Genomic DNA, 11,173 nt, shown 5'->3' with positions numbered 1-11,173 from the left:
CATTCAACACAGATGCAATGCTGCCATCGGCTGGCCATTGTTAGTGCGTCTTTCTTCATTTTCCCAGTTAGAGGGTCCAAACTCAGCTGGCTAAGCCTTTTCTTCCCCGTTCCCTTAAGGGGAAAAATTCGTTTTGCAAAAAATTACTGCAAGATGTTCTCCGCTGAACTAGCAACCTAGCATTAGCTTCTACCGTCACAAGTAACACAAATGTTTCTGGTTCGCTTTGTGCCCGAATCTGAAATTTATTCGAGAATAAAGTCAATGACTGGTTTTTAATCAACTCTGGCATGAAAAGAAGACCTAAGAGGACATTGGCCACAGACTATAGCTAACAGCCCATGCCAAGTGCTGAGCTTGTTACCAGTTATATTTATCAATGAGGTCGCCCACAAAAAAAAAAAAAAAATTCTCCTGAGGAACAAAACTGCTATTTGCAACATCTTGGACGAGAATTTTTTTGTGCGCGTGTGAGTTTGGAACACTATTGCACTGCTAAGGCGACTAGTTGCAGGCGTGGCCTACCTCTCTCCAGAAGAGGCATCAAAACGCCTGCCAACCACAATGTCCCAAGGAAATGAAGCAGAAAATTGGAGCGTTATTTTCCGTGCACACAGCATTTGCTTTCATTATGCTTTGAAACTTTTTGCAGCATTTCCTGTTGAGTTGTTTGATTTGGCACGTTTGTGTCTGGGTGCGTTTGTTGGTTTGCACGGCAAGAGAGCGTCGTGTGTCTTGAGTGTTTGGAATTAATGCGGGTTCACCGTGAGCTGATCCGTCTAATCCTACTTTGTGAAACAGAACCCAGAATGTTAAGAATGATTCAGGCCGTTTCGTCATGCTTTTTTGCATTTGACCGTTAGAGGCCGCCTTTGAGTCTGCAAGCCAGCTAAACCTTCACTCACTAAACCTTTGCTCTCTCCCCTGGCAAAAAAAAAAAAAGGAAATGTTGACCGCTTGGAGGATCTCACATTTTTCCCTTTCACTAAGTGGTCATCAGTCCGGCTGACGGGGGACAAATGTGTTCCATCCTCACGGGCCAGATTCTAGCCCCTAATGGGCCATTTTTGAGCCGGTGGCCATATGCTTGACACCTTGGAGTACTTTGCCACCGTGTAGGCCACGTGTCAGACAAGAGTCCATGCCCTCGCACTGAGTCTGATGTGACTACGCACATGTTTATTTTCAGGCACACACAGATACAAGTGTGAACATACATGACAGGTGTGAACACATGCCTCAAGATATGAATGACCAGACTTATATCTTCTTCCAGGCTGGGCCCATATTTTTGTTTTGACTTGCGAATGCACACTTGAGACACTGGCACTGTCAACCCATGACTGCGAGCAGCAGTTTTGAGGACGCTGCCTTGCGGCATTCAAACACGTAAACTATCTAACTTAATGGTAAGGTGAATGGGGGGGCACCAAAATCACCCACTATCCTCAAAATCACCCACTATCTATGAAAAAGAGCCAAAAAGATGGCTTTAAACAGAGTTTTGGAAAAAGAATTAATCTACTCTTGAAAGAGGCACTCTAGGAGGTGCAACACACTGATTTTAATTGCTACATGAAGTTGGGATGTACAAATATGGGCACAACCCAGATGGATTCTTGAGGCCTATGCTAAATCAGAGATCTGGCTGAAAAAATTCCCACAAGCGATGACATTGAAAAATATATGATGAATAAAACAACTAGTTTCTTGGTCCCTTAGTGCTTACAACCATCAACTTATGAAAACCAAGCAAAATGTTTAACTTTTTTTCACTACTTTTTCCTTGAGAGTTTTTTTTCTTTTTTTTAAAATTTGAAAAGAAAAAAATAACCGTTGGACAGATTCATTCAAATTCTTTACGCAGATAGCTGGGAGCCCTTTCTCACCTGGCCACTGCCGTCCCAAGCGCGCTTAGGCAGCACGCCGGAAGGCGGTTGGTGCTCAAAGCTGGGTGGGGCCTCGACAGCACAGCTCCTCGCTGCCAACCGGGTGCGCCGTCACCAGGTTCCTCAGGTACACGCGGGGCTTCCTCCGCCCGCCCGCCAAAGGCGGCGGCCTGGCAAACGGCATTAGTGGCCTCATCTCGTCCCCTTCCTCTTCCTCCTCATTCTTCTCCAGCAAGAGGCACTTGGGATCGACCAGCATGGCGGAGACTGGGCCACCCACCGGCGTGTAAGAGGCAGGGCGTGGGACGGCTCGTCGGGCCAGGGCGCCGACCCGTGGGTGGACAGGCTCGGCGGCGGGACCAGCAAGTGGCAACGAGACACTCTCCAGCGAGGAGATGCTTTGGTTCCACGCCTGCTGGAGGTCTACTGGGATCACCTTGGTGGCCTCCAGTGACACGCAGGGCGGCGGCCACAGCACACCACCGCCTTTCCACGGGAGGTGGGCGTCCCCGCCGGCCGGCGCCGCCGCCACTGAGGACACAAATGGCATGGTGGAGCTGGTCACATGCATTGCAGCAGGAAGCAGGCTTCCGCCCCATTGGGTGTGCATCTACCTGAGTGCGGCCGTTGTTTGAGAGTTTCCATTTTGACGGCAATGAAGGTGATACCCACATTTTCCTCCTTCTCGCTATCTGAATGCCGGCCTTGATCCTGATTGTCGTCTGAGGCCAGAGGAACCACCGCAGGCTCTAGCAGAAACGCATGCATGAGCCCAGGTGGGTAAACATTAAAAGGTACAATACAAGGACGACATAAATTTATGTACAGTTGTGACAATTGCTAGCTCTGGGTCATCGGAACATTCAAAAATCGCTCTCACCTGCCCCGGGATTCTGGGCTCATATATCACTGAGCTGTTCCCCTCATGATGTCAATCATAATGTTGACGAAAAGTTATGATTCTTAATACCAGCTACTTTGCCTATGAATCCATTCTGGTAGGGGATTTACTACCATTTTTGTCTTGTTCAGCTCTGAAGAATTAAGTCTGTTACCTGCCAGCTGTAAATGTTTTTATTTGAAAAAGAAAAATTGATGAAAAGCCCCACACACTCCATGAGGTAGGGCCAGCCCCAACCACAGGGACGGGAGTTACCTTTGTCCTGCCAGCTCACGTTTCTTCTGGGTTTGTCCCCGCTGTCGTCTTTGGAGTCTGAGCCTCGGCGCTGCGGTACGGGTACGAGTTACTTGTCGGTTAGCCAACAAACAAGGGGAGCTCCTGTGACGATGGCCGGCCTGAGCCTGACCTTCTTAACATTTCGCTCTTTCTTGTGGCGCTTGTGGCGTCCTGACTTGAAGCTCTCCATGCGGCTCCTCATGTTCCTCTGGAAAACCTCGCGATCTTGACGCTCCTGCTCTCCCGCTGGCATGAAGTGACGGCTGTAGTGCGACTGGTACTGCACATAAGAGCACACATTTCGTCACACGCAGAGAGCTGCGCCGCGTTTATGCACATGTGAGCGCCTTACCCGTCTCCTGGGCTTGTAGAGGTTTTCTGTGAGGACGTGATGAGTTTCCATGCCCTCTTCCACTTTTGCCCCGGGAACTTTATCAATGACCTGAAGGTCCAAACACACGCCACTGCCATTCTCGCGCCTAAAAGAACAACAGACTCTTAAAGGGACGGGCGAAAAAATCCGTCTCTTTAAGGAAAGCTGCTCGCACACAGATCCAGGCTCACAGGTAGTTGGTGACATTGGAGGCATCCAGGAAGGAAGCCCCGCTAGTGACGGAGGGCAGCGAGAGCCTGGCCGAGGTCAGCACATTCCCACCCTGCACGCACGCAAGTGGACGCTGCAGTCAGCGGCGGCAGGCCGAGGTCTGGCCCCACCCCACCCCTAACCCACCTGGTCGATGAGGCTGATGGCGTCTCGGATGTTGATCTTCTGGTAGACCTCCCATAGCTCGCTCTTCCTGTACACAGACTTGCGCAGCAGAAGCTTACTCAGGCAGTTCTTGTCAAACTGTTCCCACCTGCCAGGGACGTCATGGTGGCATGTAAAATGACGGCATGTGACATGGCGGTGCTGTGGCTCCCGAGTCACTGCCTTTACTCACTTGTCCCTCCAGTGGTGGTAGCCCTGAAGCCCCGCAATGTCCTCCACTGCCGTCAGGATGTGGTCGAAAGCCTGAGGGCGGACGACAGCCCGTCGTTACTTTGATTTGGGATTTTCCTAAAATGGTCGCACTCACCCGCTCGTGTATCTCCTCGTTGATGGTGGGCTTCCTGCTGGTGGAGCGAGGAACCTTCAGCCACTTGACCAGCGGCTTGATGGTCAAACCCTTCCACGCATGTGTGCACAGACTTAGTGAGTAATATCCGCGTGGAAAAATGAATGGAACGACTCACGGCGACTGTCAGCTCTCACACAGGACATGTGCGCAATGTCGATGTGCTACATGTCTGGTGAGCGACAGGATGTCGTGTTGTGTCGGGGTGTGCCTGCTCGCCGTCCAGCTAAGAAGGCTAATAGCGACATTTCTGGTGGCACTATTGTGTTAACTTCATCCTACCTGGAACATGACAGTGAAGAAGACCACCACGATGGTGGTGGCCACAAAGTAGTCTTTGGCCTTGACGCGTCGGTCGTCTAGGAGGACCACCAGAGCAAAGGCCACTGCCCCCCTCAGGCCGCCATACGACATCACCACCTGGTCGATCTTGTCCAGCGGCACCAAGCGGAAGCGGTTCAGGATCCAGGTCTGACCAACCACACCTGTGCATGCCCGAAAAGGTTAAGGACGGGAAGTGGGGCATGAGCCACATGGGCGGGTGGGGGTCACTGATATTAAAAAATGATAGGTCACTGACCCGCCGCTCTGAAAATGAAGATGAAGACCAGGGTGCAGGCCACCAGGCCCATGTCCCAGGCCCACTTGGACTTGTCCACAGCAGAGATGCCCAGGAAGATGAAGATGAGGGTCTCGGTGATGCTGGCCAGGGTCTTCATGGTGTACTTGACGGTGGTCCGAGACTTCTGTGAGATGTTGGCCTCCACGTACTTGTTGGCTCCGATGCCGCAGAACGTCATCCTGGACCAGACACGAGCTGTCGCATGATTGGTCATCCGCCAAACAACCAAACCACTCCCCATTTGAAGCCCTTGATGTGGACGTCGATCTTGGCGCCATTCGAAGAGCTGTTAGTGGCCACTCACAGTGCCGTGGTACAAAGTTGTGTAAGACTGACAGCAGCGGGCACACTTTTTGTTCTTGGCTAAAACTTTTACAAACAATTACACAGCGGAACCTCAATTTTCATTGACTGAATGAAATGCTGTCGCCCCCTCCTCGAAAAAAAAAAAAAAAAGAATGCTTTTTTTGTATGTTTCAAAATGAAAAGTTAGTAAGGTAAAACCAAATCATCAGGTTGGTCACGGCAAAGTCCAAAATTTTCTCTCGCTGAATGCCTTTGACTTACGACAAGATGGCTGACAGTGAGAGGAGCTCGGCGGTGAGATAGGCCAGGTAGACCATCAGGAAGACAAAGAGTGGTTCGATGATTCGAACTTTTTTGGTGAAGCGTGTGATGAAGCTGAGAAGAACAGCGAAGACCAGACCCACCAAGGTCCCTCCCACACTGACCACCAGGAAGGACGCTAGTGACAACGTGACAGGAAAAGCTCCAATTAGTTGAGCTCCTTTGAGGCTACACTTTTTTTCTTCTCACCAATTCCTTTGAAGTAATCTGCCGTCTGAACATTCTCCACTCCTACTTCCACAAAGGAAATGTACACTTTGTACAAGACCTGAAACGCGATGCACAAAGATTGTTGGCCTCTAGACACTAGCATCAAACTAACAACTGCCACCAACTGGATAACAACTATTAGTTGGTCATTTCTAAACAAACACATGCAAAAATGCACACTATCACACACACATATAACCACACAATCTAATCCCAAAATCAACAATGAAGAAAAGAACATTTAGATAAAACAATCACACATACAATGTAGCATAGGACAAATAAGGAAAACTATTTGCAAAGTAACAAGTACCACAAGCGTTACTTGTGTTTATGCAAATATTTTCCTTATTTGTCTTACGTAAAAAGAAACATGCAAACTGACAAACTAAAGAAATGCACTCCCAACAAACATATTCGAGTACATCCATACAACAACTACAAGCCAATAACTGCTAACTTTTGGCAAGCATCATACTAAAACCACTGAAGTTTCCCCATTCCACTGGCATCTGAGATTGACAGCTGTTGTGATTGACGGGGCAGGCCGAGTGTTGGCGCCGGGTCATTTCCCGACCTAAGTTAGTATGCGTCGGGTCTAGTCCACTTGTTGATGGGATTAGCTCATATTCTGAGTTCTGATGAGGATTAGCGACGGGCAGCTAATCTGCTCAAATGTTTAATCGTCAAACGTCCGACCGCTAATTCAAGTGTTCAATGGTGGGGAAATTCAGTTCAATGTCTCTGGATGGGCGGACAGACTAAAGTCCCTTTTCAAGGTCTGCTCTATTTACAGATAACCACAAAAAAGGCGACCCCGTGGGACAGCTTTCAAATGCACCACCCTCATGAGGGGAAACATGCGAGCTTTCCCAGCCAGTGCGGGACTCGGAAGGTACGTTAGAGCAGGTCCCTGGCCGCCATCCGAGAGCGGAATTTTGCTTCACTCCAGATGTTGAATGAGACTTGTGAGTTGAAGGCAAGCTCAAAATTGGTGGCACTTGAAAATGGCACTCATTTATGGACTCTTGATAGATTGGAGCACGTCTGTGCCACTTTTATGTTCAACAGCAATGTCTGTTTATGATGGTGTCAACTGTCGCTCGTCCCAATTGCAGCGGGCCTACTTTCTGATCCACTTAAGGGCCTACCTTGGCGTGGCTTGCACTCTTGCTGCCAGCCTGGAAGTTTCTGCTATGTAATCGGTGCAAAAGCTATGACCGCACCTAGGATCTTTATTGAACTGGTGCAGACTTGTCTCTTTGCACAGGCCACAGCATATATATCACACGAGATTTGACTTGACCCTTACAAAAATGAAAGGTTTGAGACTCCACCCTATCAAGTATGCTGCAGCAGCAGAGAACTTCAAGTAGGGAAGTGATAACTCTTTCCCTGCAGGGAGGTAGTTCATTCCCGCAGGAGGTAAAGGACTTACGACAGTTCTTGGTAGACATACCATGAACTAATAAGTATGTGGGCGAAGGACAGATGGTTAGATCAACAAAGCATCCATTAGAATGTGACGCCGCGCACCGCTGCATCTACATTCCTGGCCTTCTCCCATAGTCACTGGGATTTAAGGCTGCTAAAAGAAAGGTCGCGGTTGCTACCAGTCTGCTCTCAGGGGCTGGGGACTCTGTTTCTAGCAGAGATGGGCAAATTGGGTCCAGAAAGTCAGAACCCTGCCACAGTATGGCTTTAGCCACAGGTGCTTCTACTCAACCGGAAGGTTAACCAACTGCAGGCTAAGTGGAAGCACTTGTGGACAAAGCCAAACTCTGGCAGGGTTTAGACTTTCTGGAACTGGATTACCCTTCTCTAGCTTCTAGTTTCGCTTACTCCCGCCGGTGCTACCGCAGTGGGAACGCCTAGATTTGGAATATCTTGGCGGGTGACCACAAGAGGTCCTGGGAAGCCGTGTCGAGGCACCGGAAATCATAAAACATGGCATATGGACAATGTTTCCACATGGGCAGGCAGACGTCAAGCCCGCCTTCTGTGTACATGAGAGTACCTTTCAAAAAGCACACGCAGTTAGGCCCAAGGCACTAAAATAGCAGCCAGCTTGGACGGAACCTGAAAAAGTTGCCGTACCCCACCTTCTCTTCAGGACGCCAAGCTCGGACAAATGAGTCAAATGAGAAATGGGCGCCCGACCCAACTAGGTGACGATAGCGGAAGAACAGACTCAAAACTTTGAGGGTGTCTATGTGCATGCGTGTGTGCGGTATGAGGTGCATGTATTATCACCACGGTGACGGCGTCGTTGAGCAGCGACTCTCCGAAGACGATGATGAAGAGTGTGTCGTTGACGTGAACTTCCTCAAAGACAGCCAATACAGCCACCGGGTCCACAGCAGAGATCAAGGCTCCAAACAGCATGAAGTCCATCAGGCCTGCCTGCACGCGCTCATCTGTCGACGCATCAAGCAGTCACGTGTATAGGCACACACGCGCAGAGGTCAGCATGAGGTGGGAGCGCCCCGGAGTCGGCGGAGGCTGACCAATGAGTCCCATCAGCTTGGCGGTGTGGAGTCCGAATCCCGTACAGAAGGCATTCCACAGCGTTCCTGCCACGGCGTAGGTGAGGATGGCGCCCAGGTTGTCAAAGAAGAGGCGGGCAGGCATGAAGTAGCCGGCGTCGCCCACGATGGTGGGCAGCAGGAAGAGGAAAAAGAGAGCAGGCTCCAGCTGGTACAACTGCTTCTCGTTGGCCAGCAGAACCAGGCCACCCAGGGCCAGGCCCAGAAGGATGAGCAGGCAGCTCTCAGGGACCACCTTGGTGAAACGCTGCGACAGGTGGAACACTGTCGCCACAATCGACAGTCGTGAACAGAACAGAAACGAGCTCTCACACCTCATTTCATCATGTTTGTAATCTGCCACGGGTAACGAGGGGTTACAGGATGAGTCATTTTCAGGCTCGCTTCACTGCATTTGGTATAGAAAAATCTATTTATTTTTTGTTTTCTTTCCCCAAAATGCCACATGCTGTATGCCCCGCGGCATTGTGGTGGAAAACGCCAAGTTTTGAGCCTCCAAGTATGTTTGCAAATATGTTGAAAAAGTTTGGCTGTTGAAATAGGTCTTGCACACACTTGTGTCGATGTCATGGCGACTTGTAAATATCGAGGAAGACACGTAACTGACGTCAACGTGTAAATGAGCTCAGTAGGCTGTCGCATATTTGGCATCCAGCAGAGTTCTTATTTCGACTAAACCTTGGTTATGGTCACTTAATCTGGTATTGCGCGCGTGCATGACGCAACTTGACTTACTGTATAATTGTTTCCTTTTGATCTCTTTTGACAAACAAATACATCTTTGTGATCCAAAGCATACAAAGGGGGGTAGTTCGACCCCCAGGCAGGCTAGCTCCCCGCCTTACGTGTTTTTGGGGTGCAATGTGTCTTGGATTTGGGGAAATCGTAGTTGTTGAAATGGCCAGAATTACAATGCCCAAAATAAGTTAGCATGACTCAACAATCAAGTGAGGCCAAACAACTTTGCTCTACGCGGACCAGGTGCGGTCTACTCGGACAAGCCCGTTGCATGCCTGCCTGCGTGTGTACTTACGGATCTTGGCCACGCTGGCCACCAGCAGCCACACGGCAATGACGTAAGGGGTCTGTACGTAAGTCCACTCCCACTGGACCACTCGATACCCCCCGCCGACGGCGTGGCTCCGATCTTCCTCAGTGGCAGAGGACGACGAGTCGGAAACTCCAACAGTCCCGGATCCGGACGCCGCGAGCAGCGGCAGCAGCAGCGCGGTGACGCGCACGAGCGCAAGCATGTTTGGTGCACAGTCCAGCCACCCCGGTGCCACTTATAAGCACCAGCGAGCGCGCTTGCTCGGTGAGAGGCGGAGAGGGCGGGGCCAGAACCCTTGCTGTCACACGCATCCGCCTTCGAGGAGCTCTTGGTGACAGCGGTCACTTGGTGACGTCCCCCCCAGCTTCCGGGAGTCGCACATGAGTATCTTGCACGCTTTCTGGAAAAAACTCTTTGCTTGTTGCCTTTGTTCCACGCACAGCCACGCAGTGCGCGCGCGCAGAGTCCACGTGGCTGCACAGTAACTGCGCTCAAATGGGCCATCCGGAGCTTTCACCTTGGATGTGTCACCGCCGTGTTCGGCCGGGGCAGCACAAAGTTGCCAATGGAGCCAGGCGTTCTTCACGTCCGAGAAAATCTTTCTTGGAAGAAGAGCCTCGTCACGTCCGAACCAAACTTCAATACGAAATATCAGTGGCGGTCTGTGCATTTCACTGAGGCCTTCAGTGAGTGATTGGACCTATCATGCGCACACGTACGCATTACTGAGCTACGCAGGCTATTTTTTCAGAGCATTCAAACATCAATAAACCCACATCAGCAATGAAAATGTATTATTCTACGTGCCAAAACTCACAATAAGTAATAAATTCAAATTATTTGTCCATGAAGTTTATGAAGTCCACGAGGAGCAGACAAGCTTTAACAAGATTGTACGCTGAATTACAAATGGCAATTTGTATATTGTAAGTGTCACGTCTGGGCATGGTGAGTTGGGAGGAGGAAGGAAGGGGACCGAACCAGGAGCAAAACTAGACAAAGTATCACCAGACAGGTGGACCAAATCAAACTAACGCGAACGCAGACAATAAAGGCAGACGCGTGTGGAATAGAAATATGAACAAAACCCCACAAACACACACACAGTGGGCCCCAATGTTACGAACTTAATCCGTTCAGCGGCTAGGCTTGTAACTCGAATTGGTAGTATGACGGGCAAACCAAATCTATGTTAATGAATGCATGCAACGCGTGCAAAAACTTTAGGTAAAAACATCACGACTTTATACACATATTAAAAATGAGTAACAATCTACTGTACAGTTAAATTAAATAACATATACAAAGGAAAAATTACATTTACCTTTGGGGCGACGTGACTTGAGCTGGGTGGAGGCGGATGGGAGCAGAGACCAACCCGCAGAATTTATTTATTTATTTTCTTAAACGGGAACTTTTCTCAAACTAGAACATATCACCGGCGATTTCCTTCTCTTTAATCTATATTAGAAGAAGCCTCTCCATTTTGTTGTCAATCGAGGTCCGTCCCCCGGCAAGGAAAGTCTTGCCATTAGAAGATTGCCGAGCGGTTACGGCCATACTCAAGAGCAAGGTTAACTATGCGTGCGCCTCCTTCGTATTTTTTTATTATCTCCTGCTTCGTTTCTATTATCATCCTCTTACTTCTTCCTTTACCACCACTAGCAATTTTAGCAGCCACGTCTAACATATTATCTAACATATTGTCTGTTGTGCCGCGGCAAATTATCCCCCCGGTCCGCTGTCTAAATTTACGGCATTGACTGTGCCGCGGAAAGCACCCTCAAGGTTTTAAATGTGACGCGCTGATCAAAAGATTGGGAAACACTGAGCTAGGTGAAGGCGTTCGGCCAAGCATATTGGCCCTTCTGTGATTGACGTGACGCCGGCCAATAGTATATCCGCATCTCCGTGAGACCGGGACTGTGACCTTAAT

At 49.6% G+C, this 11,173-nt stretch overlaps 1 protein-coding gene across 3 annotated transcripts; it reads right to left on the bottom strand.

Moving 5' to 3' along the window:
- Positions 1 to 1,153: 1,153 nt before the first annotated feature.
- slc9a5 (solute carrier family 9 member A5) lies at positions 1,154 to 9,497 on the bottom strand. 3 transcript variants are annotated; one of them, XM_088407180.1, is made up of 17 exons: positions 9,220 to 9,497; positions 8,148 to 8,450; positions 7,894 to 8,057; positions 5,620 to 5,698; positions 5,371 to 5,548; positions 4,762 to 4,982; positions 4,464 to 4,666; positions 4,143 to 4,232; positions 4,008 to 4,078; positions 3,797 to 3,923; positions 3,631 to 3,722; positions 3,419 to 3,545; positions 3,197 to 3,346; positions 3,046 to 3,115; positions 2,504 to 2,638; positions 2,170 to 2,420; positions 1,154 to 2,059 (listed from the first exon to the last, which is right to left on the bottom strand). In XM_088407180.1, exons 1-17 carry the CDS (start codon positions 9,437 to 9,439, stop codon positions 1,886 to 1,888), a joined length of 2,655 nt encoding a protein of 884 aa, XP_088263306.1. In that variant the 5' UTR covers positions 9,440 to 9,497; the 3' UTR covers positions 1,154 to 1,885. The 3 variants fall into 3 exon arrangements, with proteins under 3 accessions (XP_088263306.1, XP_088263305.1, XP_088263307.1); XM_088407179.1 differs by having other exon boundaries at positions 1,154 to 2,420; positions 9,220 to 9,495; XM_088407181.1 differs by lacking the exons at positions 5,371 to 5,548; positions 5,620 to 5,698 and having other exon boundaries at positions 1,154 to 2,420; positions 4,762 to 5,089; positions 9,220 to 9,494.
- Between the last annotated feature and the right edge of the window lie 1,676 nt (positions 9,498 to 11,173).

Source organism: Hippichthys cyanospilos, unplaced genomic scaffold (assembly GCF_059441005.1).
Source record: "Hippichthys cyanospilos isolate Australia breed blue-spotted pipefish unplaced genomic scaffold, RoL_Hcya_1.0 HiC_scaffold_25, whole genome shotgun sequence".
Lineage (NCBI taxonomy): Eukaryota > Metazoa > Chordata > Actinopteri > Syngnathiformes > Syngnathidae > Hippichthys > Hippichthys cyanospilos.
This window is presented reverse-complemented; position numbering and strand designations above follow the sequence as displayed.